This window comes from Aythya ferina (genome assembly GCF_964211825.1).
Source record: "Aythya ferina genome assembly, chromosome: 13".
Taxonomy (NCBI): Eukaryota; Metazoa; Chordata; class Aves; order Anseriformes; family Anatidae; genus Aythya; species Aythya ferina.
The window spans coordinates 8,884,294-8,904,708 of NC_140311.1; the positions used below are offsets into that span (position 1 = coordinate 8,884,294).

General features: G+C 41.1%; 1 protein-coding gene across 1 annotated transcript; it reads right to left on the reverse strand.

Moving 5' to 3' along the window:
• Positions 1–3,795: 3,795 nt before the first annotated feature.
• SLC6A14 (solute carrier family 6 member 14) lies at positions 3,796–18,902 on the reverse strand. Its single transcript, XM_084534396.1, has 14 exons — positions 18,792–18,902; positions 17,963–18,131; positions 16,139–16,270; positions 14,424–14,585; positions 12,850–12,985; positions 12,073–12,205; positions 10,275–10,415; positions 8,980–9,208; positions 8,770–8,895; positions 8,552–8,670; positions 7,242–7,341; positions 6,909–7,018; positions 5,979–6,146; positions 3,796–5,336 (listed from the first exon to the last, which is right to left on the reverse strand). Exons 1-14 carry the CDS (start codon positions 18,840–18,842, stop codon positions 5,187–5,189), a joined length of 1,926 nt encoding a protein of 641 aa, XP_084390522.1. The 5' UTR covers positions 18,843–18,902; the 3' UTR covers positions 3,796–5,186.
• Between the last annotated feature and the right edge of the window lie 1,513 nt (positions 18,903–20,415).

Genomic DNA, 20,415 nt, shown 5'->3' on the forward strand with positions numbered 1-20,415 from the left:
TGAGTTGTCACGCACTGATAAAACAGTTCAGGAAAGTTAACTTTAGCTGGTTTTATTGGAGGAGAAAATCTTCCTTTAACAGCTGTGACCATGCTATCTATTGTCCTCACTGTGATGGAGCAGGGTCAGCCCAGGTAAGGCTACCATTCCCCACAGCAATTCCTTCAGTGAGAGATCCAGTTTAACAAGCTGCTGTCTCTTGCACAATAGCCTCTCAGTTCTACATCATGTCCTGCTGCCTGGCCAGAGGTTGCTGTCTTTGATTCATCTGATTATGGTAACTCTAGCCTTCAGGGGATATACTAAATCATCCCATGAGTTTAAAATAAAATAAAATAAAATAAAATAAAATAAAATAAAATAAAATAAAATAAAATAAAATAAAAAAAAAATATGCCAGCACTGTTAGTGTGTGTGTGTGTTTGTTCATTTTTTAAACAAATCATTACACCAATCTACTTTAGAGTAAAGTCTTTACTCGTGGTATGGAACTAAGCTTAAAAGTATTCCCAACCATATGCCAGGACCAGAACTTGACTTTTTTTTTCTTTTTCTTTTTTAACTTTTTCTTTTTTTTCTTTTTTTTTCTTTTTTTCTTTTTTAACTTTTAACTTTTTTAACTTTTTTAACTGTAAAAGGTCCTACCAGCATATTTACGTCATAGATCAAGTTGGGAAAGATTTTTGTCATCCTTCAGATAGTTTTAAAGCAATGACTATTTCCTCATTCCAAATGAAGAAAGGTCAAAACACCAACACGCCCCCTCACCTCCCTTCCAAAATATTTCAAATTGGGCAAATTATTTTAAGTTTCAAGAGTGTAAAACTTCATTATTTGTCTTTTTCAGTACTTAATAGCCTGTATTTACTAATGTTTCAAAACAAAAGGATTTGGACTAAAAGGCAAAATCACTGAAATCACTGAAACTGTGTTTTTCCAACAAGGTAAAAAGACAATTTCTCTGAGGCCAGCAGCCATTAATTTGTTTCAAGACTACTTTCAATTTAAACATTTTGGAATTTTCTGCCTGACCAGACATTGTGGAGCATTCCCAACATGCTTGAAAGGTGACTCTCAAGAACTATATGATTTTGCTGTCAGCAGATAGGCTGTGCAAGCAGTAGATTTCTCCTTGATCCTGTGGCTACTCGGAAAGTCAGCTCTGCTCATATTGGTACCTCTCACTTCTCATTCATCCATCTCCAAACAGCTGCACTACAACTATGTGAGGGATGTACCATCCCTCAGAGCTCAGCTGCGGTACCATGGTGCCCACATCAAATACAAACATACTCATGGATATGAAGCCAAACAATGACACAAAACCCTGCCACAGTCCCACAAAATGAGGGAAAAAATAGATTTAAAGCTGAAACAAGAAAAGGAAGACTTCAATTTAAAACATGTACATTGCTTTTGGGCTTTAGGACACCTCACCAAGGCCACGTCATCTACAGGTACAGAGAATGAGAACAGCGTGACTCTAGGGACTTGAAAGGGAAGAACACAAAACATCCTAAAACTGAGCTGTGCAGCCATTTCCTAGAACTACCCGTCTGCTGGGATGGCCTGCAGCCAGCTCCTTTCTGCAGAGAGGCCAGACTGGCTTTGGCAGGGCAGATGTATTGGTACCATAACAGTCGGTCAAGCAGAGGTTAGATGGAGCACTGAGTTGTCTTTTTCCACCCAACTGGAACATTTAAATTAAAAAAAAAAAAAAAAAAAAAAAAAAACAAAACAAAACAACAAAAAAAAAAAAACACTTTTGGTATTGCCTGACTGATTCATAGCTCAGAGGCTGCTCGAGGCTGCCCAACAGCTACCAGCAGGGCAGGACCGAGTGCCAAATGACTCAGTTTTCCGGCGGCTGCTTCGTAATGCAGGTCCCGGAGGCCTCGGGTGGAGCAAGCAGGGCCGGGGGCTGCTCTGGGTGCGGGGAGGTCCCCGCCCGCCCCCGCTGCCGCGGGTGCCGGCAGCGGAGCCGCAAGCACGAGCCCAGGCTGCTCTCTGCTGGTTACTGCAGCGCCACGCAGCCCCGGCTGGAAAGCGGGCGGGGGGGCCAAGGGGTGATCCGGGAGAAATGCATAGATTGTTATTAAATTTGGCTTCTGACCCGCGAGCCGTCTCTGAAATGGAAATAACTGGCGTGTGTGGGTGTGTTGTATTTGCTTTCATAAGCTAGGCCCCACGCTAACTTACGTGTTTATACAAATAATACAAGTACCATTTGTAATACCTCTTTTTAAATGTTTCCACGTTATAGATGAGGCTTTTTGGGGTTTTTGGAACTGCTCGTGTCTAAGTTCTCATTCCTGCCTGAAAACATACTTCTGTTTTGAACCAATCCAAAATGAACATATTTCTTTTCCAGTTCTACTTTTCTTTTTTTCAAGAGTTTTCCTCTCATTCCTGTTTAGTTTGATTCAAAACAGAACCATTTTAGCCTCTTTCCTTAAGGAAAAAAAAAAAGACAAAAACATATATCCCACCACACAAGAAAAAACACAGACATTTAGATCACTTGCCCAGCACAGAGCAACCTCCCTTTACCAGGAACACTACATTGGTCAGCACTGCAGATTTTTCAGCACAACACACACTAGGATGTTTGCCAGAAGACTGCATGGATGAGGAAGATGCCCAGGTGTGCTGCCTCCATGCTAAGGGACAGCAATTCTTTGCATAACCGTCAGGGGCTATTGAACAACCCCAGGTGCCAGGACAGAGTTGCGATAGGTAAGGAATATGAATGCTGACACCTAAATATTCATTAACACTGCTCAGCAGTTGCCAGCTTTCAGCAACATAAGGAGTAAATCAGCTTACCTAAAGAGAACAGAATAATTGGGTGCTTTGCAAAGATGGAACTTGCTCATGCACCCATATACACATACAGAGGGATCCCCCAGCTCTGCTACAGGCGAGGAAGGCAAACCTCATATTCATAAATGTGCTGATTTTCTTACCTTCAAAGAGAGAGAAAGCACCTATCTGGGTCCCCAGCCCTTAAGAATTTGTTTTCTGTTGCTCTTCTGGGAGGCTTAGATGGTACAAGATCGTGAAAATAGCTCCTAGAAGCTTGTAAGGGAAGTCTAGAGCAGAAACCACATCAAACTAGCCCTGTTAAAGGGGCCCTGTGTGCAGCAGCAGGGTTTCTCCACAGAGCAGTTGATGGGCACCAGGTATTAGTCTTCAGCATTTCTTGCCAAAGCTCTTCTGGACTCTTTTTGGACCTTTTTCAGCCTGCCTGCTTCGCCACCGCCTTTGGAGCTCTCTCATTAGCTACTTAACTAACTTCTCTCTCCTTCCCAAAGACTGTTCCTTCCCAGGTACAAGCTGTTGCCCACCACAGCCCAGTTGTGGCTCTGATGGTTATTGGGGAACAAGCACCACAACTTTGCAGCACAGCCTCCCTGCCGCTCCCAACCTCTCCATGCATCAGAGCCAACAACAGCACTGTTTTCTCCTGATTCATGGCTAGACACTGACCCCAAAGCAGTTGGAATGCGGGAATATTTCACTGCCTCCTGTCACAGACTCTAATCCCATAGTCCTTTTTATAAACCCTCACACAATTACTACCTTTTCTGAGTCAGCTCCAGAACATTCCATTCTAACTTCCCTAAGAAAATGATTCTTGAGGTTGAACCTTTCAATCTGGATCTCCCAAAAGCTTAGGATCATGGAACAGTTGGTGGTACTTCCCACCCGACAAAGTGCTCTCCACAGCTCCATGTAAAAGGCTGAAATCTCATTTTCCGGGTCAAAAAAAAAACTCCAAACAAACTAACAAAACACATTAAAAACAGAAAATTGCATTTTATTTGCAATACAGTGTTGATTTGTCACAAAAATATCAATATAAAACATACAGCAAGGTATGCAGCTTGGGCATCAAGCCATTATCCACACTCCTTCAATGTCCAGAAACAGTGACAAAGCCCTGAGAGGAAGGGACAGCTAGAAACCCTGTTGCATTGTTCCCAAGGAACATTATCACAGTGAGAGAGACATTCCTCAGCACACAAAATGTATGCATTCATTCCATAGATCTTTTCTTCCCTTTATTGGGAGTTCACTTCTATTTGGGAGCACAGACTTACACTTCTACCTAGGAACTGGGGGGTTACGTTAAGAGAACCTAACTTTTCAGTAATCTCGTGATTTCAGCAAATTTTGGACTACTGGTATTACAAGGCAATTCTAACCTTCACTTAGGGTAAAGTTCTGCTTCTCTTGGCTCTACTGGAAGACTAATAACACTGTCCGAACATTTTAAATGCTCTCTGGTCTCCTTTGCAAGGAAAAATCACAGCCTGAATGAAACATGCAGAGAACAATAAAAAAAGCCTTTATGAGTGTAGAGAGAGCAGACACAGCAGAAATCAAAAGTTACTATTTCAGTCTGCAGAGCCTAATTACGGATTATTGGAAACAAAGAATTTTTGAGTTATAGACAGATGAATGCTGGGAATGAAGCATGACAACACACAAAAAAAATGACTATTTGTAGATCCCAGGGGAAATAATGACGAAGAAGCCTGCTTTTCACCATATCATAGCCTTACTTCCAGTGATGAAAGTTTTTTGCCACTCAGCATTAAGATGCATAGATGAAATGAACACATGCTGTAGAAAATATCAAATTCTGAGCAGCCTCACAGCATTGAGCAAGGCTTAGAGAAAAATTACTCATTTTCCCTAAGCTACAGAGCCAAGCAGCAGCACACCCCTGCAGCTCACCTCCAACTGTGGAGCACTGTGGAGGGCAAAACACAGCAGAAGGTAGCAACTACACACTGCCTGTAGCACACAGGTGCATGCAAGCACAGCACCTCATCTTAAATTTCACATGGCTGGGGAGCACCAGAATGTGTTTTTCTTCTCCTCCATACCAGTATGCACAGTCCAGCTGGATACTGGTTGGATGCAGTTAAGCATGTCCAGTCCATCAGCCTGGGGAGGCTGCAGAGCATTTTTCTGCCCTCTCAACCAAGCTGTCTGGGGAGGTGTGTTCCTCCTCAAACATACTTCTCTAAAAATAAATAGTATGGCTTGCTTTCATCTGAGGGTTGAACTTTGAAGGGCAGAAGGTTAATTTTGTTGTTGTTATTTTGCATTGTCACTTTCTAATTGTTAAAGAAAAAACACATCTATGTTAAAAATTTGTCATCCAAATGGCCATCTCATTCACGAAAGTATGTGAAAGCAGACACAGTAGGAATCTCATGTTCCTTTTCCTTTTGGGGATTTACAACATGGCTGTATCTTTCACCTCGGTGACATTCCAGATACGGACCCCAGTTTGCAGTAGGCCTGCAGCAGCTCACAATACGCTGGAAAACAAAAAACAAGACACTTAATGTCCTACCTTAGTCTGTACTATTCTTAAAATTAAATAAAGCTGTAATTCTAAATATGCCCTGCAACTCAACAAATAGCAGACAAATTATCTTTATTTTTTTTTAAAAAAAAAAAAAAAAAAAAAAAGCATTCCAAATGTCTTTGTGTTCAGTGGGTTCAGCCACAGATATCATATAAGCAAGGAAAGATGCGAAAATGGGACTCCCTGGAAAAGCTTGGTAAGAAGAGCATATCTCAGTTCCTACATTTGTTCATTTCAGTGAGGAATAGGAAGTAAAACTCCAGGAAAAAAAAAAAATATATATATATATATATGTATGTATGTGTGTATATATATATATATTTAAGGTTTAAAGGTAGATGGAATAACACCAGAAGCCATGAAAAACACTGTTGAATGCGTGGGCACACTCCCAGAGAATTAAATTTTATCTTCACATCAGATCACAGTAGCGTACATTTGCCTCCAATTAAACTACCAAAGATGAGCTTTAATCTAAAAATGCAGTTGATGACACCTTGAGGAACATGCTCCTGAAAAGAGGGCACAGACATTCCTTAAAATTCCAAGGAAAGTGAGATTTGATACTCTGATGGATTTTTTGTGCCCTTACCTGACAAATGTTTCCTTCAGCTTTACATATTTTTACAACAGCAACGATGGGAATCCAGATGACACAGAAGATAATCATACACCAGCCAACAGCAGTTCCCCAGACTGGATATAAAACTGAGCCATAAGTGGGAGTTGAAAACGTGACCAAAGACCAAACCAAAATTGCCTATTAAAATGAGAGAGAGAGAGAAGAGTTTCACATAATTAACTTGCGCTGTATTTCCAAGCTAGTTAAAAAAAGGACTATCTACAACTACTGCACAGTTCTCTTTTACTTTTTGGACATGTGATTTGTTCATGCAGCCCAACACTTCAATTACATCTACATTTAAACAGAATGAGATTTCTGAGTTCTGTTGCAATGTTATGCTGGAGAATATATGTGTCTGCAAATCTCTTGGATTTGTGATATTAATAAATTCTGTAAGACAAACATAATCCAACCATCTACAACTACAATTAGAAATGCAGGAGTAATGAAAAACTGAGATGCATGTGACAGCACAGACAAAAATCTTAGACAGGGGAACAGCTGGACGTCCAAAGAGTAAATCCATGCCAGGGATCTGTCCAGAACACGAAATTTCTCTCAAACTGGAGAGTCTAGGTTTTCAATTCATCATTGCAGACTGAGAGAATATGAAGTCAGCTGCTAGGACAGACAATCTTGTTGCTCAGTATTACTCCTTGAAATGTGGATTCATCTCACTAGCTACTGATCTAAGGTCTAGTTTCTCCTGGAAAGGACACAGAGAGGAGTGATATGTATAGGAAATCACAGGTAGCATATAGATTGGTCTACTGACTCCATCATACCTTATCTCTACATACGGTGCCCAGACATTCATCTCATATCTGCATGGAAACTCATTCTATATCAAATTAATAAATTCTGTCACACTAACGTAATTCAGTCATCTGCACTCACCACTAACAGCACAGGAGTAAGGAAAAACCAGCACATTCTCCACCACATCCAAAAGAAACAACTCTTCTTTCCAATCATCATCTCAATGTCTTCGATAAATCTGTTTCCTCCTGTTGAAAAACAATTAAACGGTGTATTGTAAAGCTGGTATGTATCTTGCAAGTGTGTTTACTTAAAAATAATAGAAGAAAGGTCTCCAGTTCTGTGATAACAAGATGAAAGACTTTAACCGTTAAGAAGTTATAAATCTTTTATTGCAGAATAAACATTTAATATAGATTGTGCCTGTGATTGTATAATCCAATCATGTCTTTTCAATGCAAAAATATTTACCGTAAATGTAGATGATGCCTATTATCTCCAGGACAGCAGCAATAAGTATTCCCCATCCAGCACAGAAATGATCTATTAAGTTAACCCAGTAAATTCCTGCCTGTAGAACAAACAAGAAAGAGACAAAAATTTACCTGGTACCCATAATTTCTTTATGCAAATAAAATAAGTTGTGCCATTCAAATCTTTTTAACTAGTTACCAGTCCAAGTTTTCTAAATTCCTGATTCTTTGGGTTAAGTACACATCCGTGAACATTATTTTATTTAAATTTCTCTATGTAAAATTGAAAAGCACATCTGATGAAATACCATAGATCTGCATATTAACAAGATATGCATACGTGTAAAGAATATATAAACAGCTGATAACAAGATTCAAATTTGGAACTTGACAGTACCAAAGCATCAGCTTCACAGGAATACAAGAAAGAATATAGGATTAAATGTTGGCAAATATTGCTTCACCAGCTTGAATATTGAGCAACAGGAATAGCTACGCCAGTTAATAACTCTGATAGGTTTGTATTTTCCTACACACACAAGTGTCCCAGATTGGTTAAACACAGCTTTAAACACCTGAATACAGTAGTAGGATCACAAAGCAGGGAACAAGCTTTATACACTTCACACTCCTTCATATTAAGTCCTTTGCAAATTTCTGTCTCATTTTATAACCTGTTTTTTGCTTGACTACACAACTGCTTATTCACCACAACCATCTTCATTACATTCTCAGACTAATTGCATGCATGAATCTGTATTTCTAATGTAAACATTGCAATGAACCTTTCCATCCTTAAGAGCAACTGCCTCAAGAAAAAGTAGAGTGTACAGAAAATTCCATATTTTTCAGAAGTAATCGTGAGCTAGTTGTTTTTTATGACTTGAGCAGGCTATTACTCAAATGCTGTCCTGTCTGTTAGTCGGTTATAAACACAAAGATCCCATCCACATCTAGCAACAGTTCCCACAGTGCTGCAGATATACTGTATATATATGCTTGAGATTACACAGATAATCTCCTAAACTGAAGAGCGAAAAGTCAGGTTGATGCCTCACAGGCTATCTATAGGCCTTCTATTTAAAAGCATATCTCAGTTTAGTAACCACAGAAAGCCTTAGGTTCTTCAAAGGTTCCCCATGAGAATTTCTGCTTTGCATGTCCAGCACATTGTCAAAATTCATGATTCTCTCAGATCCATAAAAATAGGGGCATTCAAGGAAGCCCTTGTCACACTGTGAAGGGATGATTTGACTTATCACTTGCAGCATAACTAAAGCCATTGCCAAAGAAAGTTTAATGCCTCACCTGAGTAACACAGATAAGACCAAGAAAGAAGAGCAATATGCACACACCCAGGGTTATAGGGATTCTCAACTTTTTCATCATTTGGGGGTATATATCTTGTATGGTGGTTGTAAGTGTTTCTGCAAGGGAAGGATAAGTGTGGGTTTTGAACAGAAGCAGCACAATTACAAAATGACTTTTCATTTGAAAAGCAATGGGTTATTTAGAGCTTCACTCACCTATGGTGGCAAATTGAGAGTCAAGGCCCAAGAGCAAAAGCATGAAGAAAAATAAAAAGGACCAAAGAGGAGAAACTGGTAACTTGGAGAGAGCCTCTGGGTAGGCTACAAATGCCAGATCAAAACCTGCAAAGAAGTGGAATGAAGGATGTTATTGTTATGCCTTGGTCGAAGTAGGTCCCTGTACTGACAGTGTAATGATCAACTTACCTGAATCTACAACTTCTGAGACAGGTCTCTCCAACACAAATGCCATATGTCCCAAGACGGAGAAAATTGCAAACCCAGCAAACACACTGGTGAGGCAGTTTGTTACACAAACAAAAATAGCATCTGAGTAGCAGTTGTTGTGGAACTTATTGTACGAAGACAAAGCAACAAGCCCACCCCATGCCACAGACAGGGAGTAGAATATCTGAGTGGCTGCATCTTTCCAAACCTACCAGAAACAAGAACATGAGAGTTACTGTACTACTTATAAAACATATCACAAATATTCAAGTCTTCCCTCCATGGAAGCTCCAGCATTTTTCTACACTTAGTCAAAGTATCTAATTTTATTTCATATGAATTTCAGAGTAGGTGGGATATAACCTGCTGGTGACCCTGCAGTCTCCAGCAAAAATAATATCGTCTGTGATCTCAGGAAGGTCACATCCCAAGTATGTTGCCAAATATATAAGCCTTATTGGATTAACCGTGAAGAAGAGATTCAATTCATTCACATATGTAGGTTGTTGAGATAGGAGCCTTGTCACAGTGCCAATGAATAAGGAAAACCAGGACAGGGTATCAGAAATGAGAGTTTCCATGTTCTCACCCACTTGTGTTCCTCACACCACGACCCAGACAAACCACTTCTGTGAGAAACCAAGCCTCTGCTGCAGCCCTGCAGCTAGTGCCAAATGCTTTCAAAAAATACCACAAATTAAGTGCACTGAATATTTGTTTTTCTTCAAACAGATCTAATGCTGTCCTAAACTAGAACAGAAAAAAATCCAGGCTCCCTTTGCATGAAGTGCCTTTCCCTGTCCATCTAATTTTTTGAGCTAATTTGCTGTGCAAGGCACAGCACGAATTTCCAGCTCAGGTGATTCTTCATTTTTCTGATAAAGGCCCTTGAAATCTTTAGCAACATGGGCTAACAAGTAAGCAGTGCTCACTCCCACGGAAAGAACTTTCTCAGCAGGCTTTGCTAGGATGAAACCCATGCCTCCAGAGAACTACTTGGAGGCAATATGGTAGAAATTGCTACTCTCTGGTGTGGTAGGGAGGGAGCAAAGAGTAGCTACTTTTTAGATCAAGTGTAGCTGGAACGGGAATTTGAACTTCTTATAGAGCTGGAAAAATCAGAACCCTGCTGTGGATAAGGAACCAGGGCAGGAAGTGAAGAATCATTTGGCTGGATTAAAAAAATAAAATAAATAAATAATTTGCTCCATAAATGACAAGCCCATATAACCACAGAAGTTTGTCATGCCTCCAGACCTCACACTATGTCTCACCTCTGCCTCCATCAGCTTGGTGATGTTGGACTGTTTCCCAATGTAGTATTCAATGCCATCCAGAGCACCCTCCAGGGTGGCACCTCGTACCAGTAAGATGAGCAGGATGACATAGGGGAAGAGTGCAGTAAAGTAGACAACCTACAGAAAGAAGGGTGGGGAGGCACATTAGCAGTGAGGGGATACACAGCCCTCTGTGCATGAGGAATAATGAGCGTTTAGGCTAAGAGCTACTGGTACAAACAAAGAACAGATCATTAGGGAAGTGAGGCCGAAGGTGAACACACATGTCAAACACTAATCATCTGGCTTAGCCAGTTCTGGAACTTCATTCCAGCAGAAAGCCCAAGCCACATATCCACTTCTCAGATACCACTTGATCAGTTTCAGAAAGGTTTTCTGACATGATTTACTGCAGTAGCAAGGCCTGAACTCAACTACCCCAGCTGCCTCTTGCTAGGCAGTGTTTCTAGCAAATGAGAGCTTGGAAACAGTCTAAATTAGGTTATCAGGATGGAATTATCTCCTGTTGAGACTGAAAAAGAAAACCATGCTGGAAGCTTTTCTTTTTACTGGAAACAAAGATTTTAAGCTCTCCCAGACACCGATCTTTTTTGTTGTTTGTCTATTCAACTTCTAGCGTGATGGGATCCAGGCCAGCAGCAGGGCCCAGCAGTGCTATTAAGATGCAGGTTATGTTCAACAATACTATTGTTTCTCTAATCTTGGTTTCAGCATTACACAGCCAGATAATTGACACAATATTTCTGATTACATAAAGCCATAGCACTACACCATCATACGATGGGTCGTCATTTTTGAAGTCCTCCTTCACATATATTTGCCCACAATGGCAAATTCTCTCCACACTTTATCTTTTCCCAATTCCTTCCCAACTAGATTGTTCTGATTCTTAACTTATTTCTCAAAGAGCCTTACCTTAATACAACAACAGAACTGCCAGGTAGAAGAGCCATTTGCTGAGAACCCAAGGAATGTGAGTGTAAGAAGAGCATTGTGCCAGAAAAAAAAACAAGACTGGGTAAACACAGGTATTCCAGAGGTTATCCAGTACCAAGAGCGAGGGTAGAAAGCTTGGAATAGAAAAGGAGAACAGAGGGAGATATTAGAATGAACAACAGCAAACAGGTAGTGAGGAATCACAGCAGGCAGGTAAAAAAATGAAATTCAGCCTTCCTGAAATCTGGAGAACTCACTCACCTACTCCCAGGAAAACCCAGGCAGCCAGGGGAGCTCAGCAGAACTAGAGTTTGAAAACCAACATTTGTGGGGACCTGACCCCTAAAGTCTGCTTGAAATCTTGAATATAAACAAGATTTCACAACCAAGTAGGAAACTGTACCTGCATATCTGTTTGCAGGACTTGACCTGTATTGTCCAAACATCTTAGCTAGTCTGTAGGTGCAAATTATTGGGTGTTACCAGGGCAGGCGGGTGTGTGCAGTCACATGCACATATCCATCACAACAGGCCAAGCAACTGCCAGAACTCAGCCTGGATCGTTTGCGTGACAGCACGAACTCTGAATACGTGGCCCTGGTGGAGCCAGGAGAGCACTGCTTTAAGTAACTGCTGTGCAATCAGCACCTTACTCATATTTTATGTAACAGTTATGAAGCCAAGGAGCAGCAACAACTTCTAATTCAGAGACCAACAGAGGGTAGTGGGTTAGGATTGCATCCTGCCTTGTGCTAGCCTCCCTTGTGTCCAACTGACACTAGAAGTGCTGCTGGGCAGGATCAGGCAAGAAGTCTGCTGTCTGCTTTCCCTAAATTACCTTTCCAGAAGATTTTATTCCTTTAAACAATGCAGCTGCAACAATCATCCAAGACAGGAGGAGGCAGAGGGCCAGGTACCACACGATGTTACCAGTCTCGTCCAGCCCACTTGAGCGCTGAAGAGCCACTTTACTGAAAGCACAAAATACTGCAATGAGAACAGAGTGACAGCAGAACACACTCCCCTTTGGCCCCTTCCTAAAGGAAAATGTGCTGCTTTCTGCATATATTACAAGACCCTGCAGACATTTTCATGAGTGTGCAGTTGTAACTTCATGGAGTTGAAAAATAAAATATTCAACTGCATGTTTTTCACTTTTAATTTCCACCAGCCCTCAGTTCTCCATATGTCTTCCATCATGACTACCACAGCCTTTCAAGTTAACTGTAAAATTCTATTGGCAGAAGAAGAGCCTCTGAGAAGAATCAGTTCCCAGACAAATAAAAATCATGTGGCTAAAGAAATGGAGATTTCACATTAGGCCCAGGTTGTTCAGAAGGTGAATATATTTTACACAATAATTCCTTAAGAACGATATATATATATATATATATATACACACACACACGTATAGATATATATATATATATATATATATATCAGGACTCAAGAGAAGTGGAATTCTTTAGCTGGATTATTTTTCTGTTTGCTACAGGTTGACTCTTTTGCTTCCATATATGTAATTTTAAGTGCCCAGCCTCACCAATGAAAATTTAAGTTCTGTCTGCACAGATTTACATGCCCACACTCCTTGACTAGTTTATGTCTTACTTACTTCCAGTACTGCTCACTGGGAAATTGCACTGGTTTATAGTTTATGGTGTCATTGATACACGTGAGATTGTTGCTTGTGATGAATGAGTAGTTTGCATGAATGATTTCTCCATTTAAGGTTGCATTGCAGTCACTTACTAAAAGGAAAAGTGAAAAAGGGACTATTAACAGTGATAAAAAAAAAATAAATGCCAGCCTACTATACTAAGTATGCTTTCTCAAGTTATAGCTTCAGTTTTTCTACTAAAGTAACAACATTTAGAAATAAATTTGAACTACTACTTGCAGCTGTGACTTCATTACTCTGAATGTAAATCTAAACACCAGAAACCTGGTGTGCTCAGCTACCCCTTTCACTTTTTGTAGAGTACTTGCAAAAGGCAGAACTGAGGATAGTTAAGATCTGAGCCTTAGTTATACTACAAAAACCTTTGTCCCAAACCAAGCTTACATGCTGTTTAACCTCTAGCAGCTTGACATTATTATAGTAGATGACTTCTAAAGAACTTTAAACATTTTCACTACTGTCATTGCTTTGTGTTATAATTATTTTTGTTTTGTTGTTTGTCAGTCTGTTTTTGGGGGGGGGGGGGTGCTAGAACATAGAACAAACATGATCTGCTCTCAGTATTGAAGAGCAGCACTGTATCAGCACTTATTGTGAAAGTCTGATTGAAGAATACTTGAGAACAACACCTTCAGTTGTGTTTTGTATTGCTCCAGCACTTTGAAATTTCAGATTAAAACATGTTTGTTCTACTCATAAGCAGGAATCTTTTTTGTTGTTGTTGTTAAATAAAACATCTTAACTTCATTTTATGAAACCTATGAATCTTATGAGATGTTAGTAAATACGCAGTTAAGAGAGTTACAATTAGATTAGCATTTTAAACAATATAATCCATCATGATCCTGTCCTTGTTATTTTAATAATCTCAGAGGTAATTGTATTACATGGCAATACATTTCCAACTGGGCTAATAATTATCTCACCAGCTTCACCTTTTGCCTTAAACTGGTCTGACACGGAAATTGGTAAGGTAAATGTTTGGCACTACATGGACTGCCAAATATCAAAAACAATAGCATGGAGATATGCTCTAAACATAGAATAAATTGCAAAACCAATGCCTTGTTAGTGCTTTGGATTACCATAGCCACAGGAGAGGCATGAAAGTACCCCCAAAAAAAAGAATAAAAAAGTATAAGAAAGAGTAAGAATAAGAAAAGTAAGAATACTTTTGTTTCACATAAGGGAGGTATTTACTTTGCCATGAAGCCCAATGAAATGGGAAAGCAGTATTTCTTCTAGTATGTACAATCCCCAGAAACATTAGTGCTTAAAAGAGGAAAAAAAAAAGGCAACTAGAAAGTCCACCCCAGCTCTCTGTAGATTTCCTAAGTACCCAAAGCTGGTAAAAGGGAAGCAGACAAGCTTCAGGCTTGTGTGTTTAGAGACAAAATCCAGGAACAACTGTTTCAAGCCATCTTGCTCCTGTAATTTCTCCCAGAAAACAGCATGAAGTACAATTTTGCAAAAGAGTAATATTAAGATATATTTGTTAAGTTGAGTACTTAGGCGTGTTTTGCTGCAGAACTCATCTGCCCATGAAAAGCAATCTGACCATGGTAGCACTTTTTGAAATGAGGCAAATAAGTAGTAGAGTGCATAAGCAATGATAACGTTGTAGTAGATCGCCACAAACGTTGAGATGATGACCATCGTGACGCCCACTCCTAAGAAAGAGAAAAAACATTTGTCTTAATTACTCTAAACTTGGGTTGAAAAATTGAACAGCCTTCAGCTGGATTTTAAAAAGTTACTTGGGAAAAAAATTACTTTTAATAATTGCAAACCATGAAGAGGTAAAACCATAAAATGAGAGGTATGACCAACTCAGAGGTGGTTTTCAAACAGAGTTTGAATAAGACAAACAGAATAACTGGAACAGTTGTTAAGTCCAAGTCTAAAGGAGAAATTCAATATTTTTGTTCTCTCCTAGTTCAGTGGGAAGCTTTGATTGCTTAGTGCTTAGTAAAATAAACGATACAAAAACTAGGACTGATCAAGATATTTTATAGATCCTTGTGTAATTATTAATTTTGCCAGTGAATGAGAAACAACACAGCTATCTCTGCCAATAATACTGTTATCCTCCTTTGTTAAAATTAACATTGTCCTGAAAGTTTGGGAAAATCTGCTAAACAGGTCTTAATTGTTTTAGAGTGTATATTTAAATTTATATCTTCACAGATACGTAAAGCATTAGCTATGTCTATAGACTTTTTCTTTGAAGATAAGTCACTATTCTTCTCAAAAATGATTGTTTGTGCTGCAGAATGGAGACTGGCAAAAGGAATAAGTATTTAGCCAACCAGCTAGATTGTAATACCTTTTGTTTCTGTAGAGAAGGTGGCAGGTAAATTTCTTATTTTATCAGAAAAAAACTTCCTTGTTCCTACATTAATTTCCCTGACAGATAAAGAGGACAAACAAGACCAATTACATAGTCCTTTACACCCATCATTTCAAGTCCAGGATGAATATAATTGAGTAAAGCATGCAGTCATTTGCTTCCAAACGCATGCCTTCATATCAAATTCGAACTCTCACAGAGATATGCAAACTACTACTACAGAATATCATTTCTCTTATCACAAGAGGCACCTCACCTTATAAATCTGAGGTCTAACCTATTTTATCATAACAACAGATGAATCCCAATGCAGTGACGTGGATGAATGCACAAACAGTGGTGCATAAAACAATCAACCTTGTTTTCCTGTACCAGTTCCAGTAGCCAAACACAGAATTAGCAAATCAGCTTGAAATTGCCTTGTGAGGTATTTAGGATATATACGTAAAGGAACAGCAGTAAAGTTAAGTTCCGAAAAATGATTTGCAATCTCTTACATACAGGGCTAAGTATTTTACTGGGGTTTTCCCTCACACAGCAAGCTCTGTAACTTTCCTCTCTCTGGACAGCTGCAGATAGCCTGACAGGCTGCATGACACCAAGGCAATCACAGATAAATCCTCTCATAATTAACAACTTCATGGAAAATCATTAACCCACATTTATTTATTAATTCACTAGTAAGAAAGATATATATCTGAGAATGTAACACTAACCTTGTAATGGTAGGAATATTCTCCACACACACACACACACACAAAAAAAAAAAAAAAAAGACTTCTTATAGTTAATAGATGTGGATTAATGATTAGTCCATGGAATTGTTTATTAATAAAATGAGAAATAACTATAAGAAATTTTAACAATACCAACCTTGAAACAATGGTAATATTCTCCAGACAGAAATTGGCCCTAGACTGGCAAACTGCCCCAGGGAACATTCCATGAAAAATAAAGGCAAGCCAGCTAATGCCAACATCAGTGTATATGGGATTAGAAAAGCACCTGAAGGAAGAACAGAAAAAACACACACACGTAAAACAATGAATATTTCAGTAGTCATCACAGTTGTAGTACATTTTATACTCCCACTTTTCCCTACTCCCTGCCTCAAATAACCCACCGATTTTGTCTGTTTTGTTTTTTGAAGAATATAGATGTATGAACTCTTCTGTAAGACTAAATAGTACCTATGATGAAGGGACACATTACCAGAAGAACAAATGATTTGCATGGTATTATTTCTCTTATAGAATTAAAAGCAGTTTACAGGAGCTATTGAAGACCCTGTTCTCATAGAAACAGGAGCACTGCTCAGCTGTAGGCTCCATTGGCTTTGTCTGCTTTCTATTTCATCTTCTGGCTTTTAACTTAAAGAGGAACAGAACCATCTCTTCATGTACTTAACTGTGAGTTGCAGCTGCACTGTTAGAGTAGCTACTGGATGTCAAAGCATGAAAATTATTTTATACGGTTGGCTAACTCCTATGTCAAACAGGATCTCAGCATGGCTTTTGTGTGAGTCCATCTTAAAGTGCACATTAACCTGATATCTTTCACAGAACCCTGTTCTGTGAAAGGGATTGGCACTGCTTTTGTGTATGTGCAAAAGATAGGGAAAGTGAGAGTTCAGCTTTCCTAAACATGACCTGATATCCACACATGTAAGTGAACTGAAGTTCATCCTCTTTGCTATCAAACATAAAAGCAATCAAGGGCCCAGTACTACAAGGAACTGCAAATACCTGCTGTAACTTAAGGATGTAAATGCCCCTTCTGAATTAGCTGGGGCAAAGAAGGATACAAGAAATAGCACAGATATGCTCCAAATGCTAAGCTTTCTGCTGCAGCAGATACAAAGGCACCCAGTCTATGGAATAATGTAATGGCTTGTTTTGTTTTCACAATTTTCTTCAACAACTGTAACTAACAACTGGGCCAATAACTCAAACCAACAAAGTTTCTGTACCAAGAATCCCATCTTGTGTTTCACATGCAGCTGAAAGCACTGTGCTGCATTCAGAAACTAGAATTGACTTAAAATGACTGTTAGGCAGAGTAAATAAATATATACAGGTAAGTTTTCTACAGTTACTTTTCTACACTCTCTTTAATTAAGGGCGATTGCCTGGCAGGTAGACAAAGCCCTGGGATCATAGGTGGGGAATCCAGAGCCTCCATTTGGCTTTGCCACTAGTTTATCATGTTAGCAGGTAAAGGTTCTCTCTGCCTCATATTTCTCAAGTATCTGATGGGGATAGTTATCAAGCTCGGATTAATTACTCCAGCTTAGTTTGCGTGCTGGACACAACAAAGGTTGAGAGAGAATTCAATTACTCTCCACAGACATATCAGAAGGTTAACACTGAGGAGGGAGAATGGCTATTTAGGTTAACAGAGGATATTGACACATTGACGGAAAGGTGCAAGCCTGTCACAAGTAAATCATTAGAGCTCTGGAATACTCAGATGGAAGTTTGCAGGTAAAACTAAGTATTTCCCTCCTCAGATGGTACCCAAAGAACACGGAGATGCTTCTTCCTCCTCTTGCTTTTCCTATCAGTGGGCATTATGCCATTTCCCAAGGAGATGCTCACATCCAGCTTTGACAAAACACACCCAGCCTCAGGGCTTGCCTTCATCGCTCTCAGAGATAGCAAGGAGTGCCCACCCAAAATGGCCATTCAATACAGTTACCTCCACCATTCTGGTAGGTGAGATAGGGAAAACGCCAGACGTTGCCCAGGCCCACAGCGTAGCCCACCATGGAGAGCAGGTAGTCAGCTTTGTTCGACCAGTTGCCACGTTCCAAGTTCTCATCGCTGTCACTGGCATGGGCATCTTTTTCACTTGACAAACTGAAGTCCTTGGAAGAGAAGAAGAAGGATGACTCAGGATCACTCACCCCTCATGTGAGCAGGGCTGTCATATCCTCACTTATCTGTCTGCCACAGCACCTGGGCATCACTGAGCAGGGCAGCTACATAGGGAAGGCAGAGCCAGGCAGGTTGCCAGTCCAACTGGTCCCTGGCCAGACAGCATTAGAGAGTGTTGTCCCAGAGAGCCCAAAGAATCTTCAGGGACAGTCGCTCCCTACTCCTACCTCAGCCCCTGTGGGGGCACCACCTCCAGGGGACACCCCCCCTACTGTGCCCCAGTACATGCTGAGGTGCACCCCTACCTGTCCAGGTGTTGACCCCAGCTCATCCCCCTTTGCTTACATGTCTGAGTCCCCTTATATTCTTGTACCTGCCTGAAGATGCTTTAATGCCTGTCAAGATGCAACCATACCTCACCTGTCCAGCACTTCCATAGCTGCCCAGGTACACATACCCTTCCAGCCCAAGTGCCCCACACCCACATGGGATACTTTCATACCCTGCCTGCTTAGGTTCACCCATACCCGTCCTCCCACACCTGCCCAGGTGCTCTCATACCTGCCCAGATGTTTCTGTATCTCACCTGCCCTTCTGCTTTCATACCTGCTCGAATTCCCCCACCTGCCCCGTGCCTCCCCCATCCCCACCTTCTTCTTCTTCCCGCAAGAGAGGAAGCCCGGCAGGTTGAGCATCCCCATCGCTGCCGCTGCCGTTGACCGCTCCGCTCTGCCCGCGCCGCCTGGCTCCCGGCCCTTTATCGGAGCCGCCTCCCGCCCGCCGCCCGCCCCCCTGCCGGGAACCGCGGCCTCGGGGCTGCCCCGCGGTCCGGGCGGGGCCACCGGCGAAGCGGCGCCTCCCGCTCCTGGGGCGCTGCTCAAGGCATCCCCTCGCCACCCGCCGCAGTCCGTGCCCACTTCCCCTCCGCACACCAACCGCGCGCCCACATCCTCGGGAACACCCACCTGCCTAAGCCTGCCCCAGTCTCCTGCCCACTTCCCCTCCTAACTACCCCCTGCCCTTCCCAGCCTTGCCCCAGACCCACTTCCCTCATCGCACACCTTCTTCCTTCTCTGCCCGTATCTTGCTTCCACCTACAGAGCTGCCAACTCCCCCCGACGCACACATGCCTAAGCGCTGCACACCTGCCAGAACAAGCGACCCCATGCTCATCCCCTGCCTCTCACTGCAGGGCTGCTGCCCAGCCACCTCACCTATGTTCATGCCATACCAGCAGACCCCTGCTCAAGAGTTACCCCTCTTTCATATCCATTTCCCACACATCTCTGCCTCCTATGGCTTCTCTCTCTTCTCCGTCCTGGAGTCTAAGCAAAAGAAACACATGAAAGCAAAGGGCACAAGGGGGTTAAGCAAGATGGAGATTTCAGTTTCTAAACACACCTTCCATGCACAGGACAGGCACAGAAAGGACAGGTCATAAAAGCAAAGCCAGCCTCCAGAGGAGGAATTTAACAAGCATGACAACTTTAATGACAACTTTTCTGAAGACCTCCCCTGCTTCACCCACCCAACTGGCATTCACCAGGCATGCCCTAAGGATACAGAGGAATACATTGACCAAAGAATACCAGGTGTTCATGGGCGAGGGGATGCAGGTTGACTAGCTGCTTAAATGCATCTTCAGCTGCTCTTTTCTAAGACTCTCAGATCCACACTCTGAGAACCATTCACTGTTGGTCCTCAGTTAGTGAGATTTCTTGTTGAAGAAAGCACTACCATGGCTCAGTCTAGCCATGAGGAAGAGCTGTATCAGGAGTGAGAAGTGTGGAAGAGAATTCCTTTGAATTGTAGGAAGGTCAAATCAGATTTTTACTTAAAAAAATAAAATAAAATAAAAAACACCCTGTGCAGCAGGTTCTGTAGAAGACTTCTATTTTAGCCACTAGATGGATGCTAGAATACTATATCTTTTGAACAAAAAGTAAGCACAAATCTAGTGTGCTGGCATGATAGTCTGGAAATTAAAAACAAATGAATCAAGAAATGTTCTTGACAGGTTGCCCATGAATTGTGTATTCAAACAGTCAAGCCACAAAATGCCAAGCTTCAAACCAGTTCTCAACAAAACAACACAGAATTTACATACCCTGAGGACAAACCAAGAAATCAAGCAAGATCCTTCCAAAGCCAATTTGATTTAAACAAACTAAAATAACCTTTCTGGCAATCCTGATTTGAGTTAGGAGTATGGGATATATAAAATGAGATAGCATGACTTTGGTTTGGATTCTGGTATCTGTGGATCACTAACTC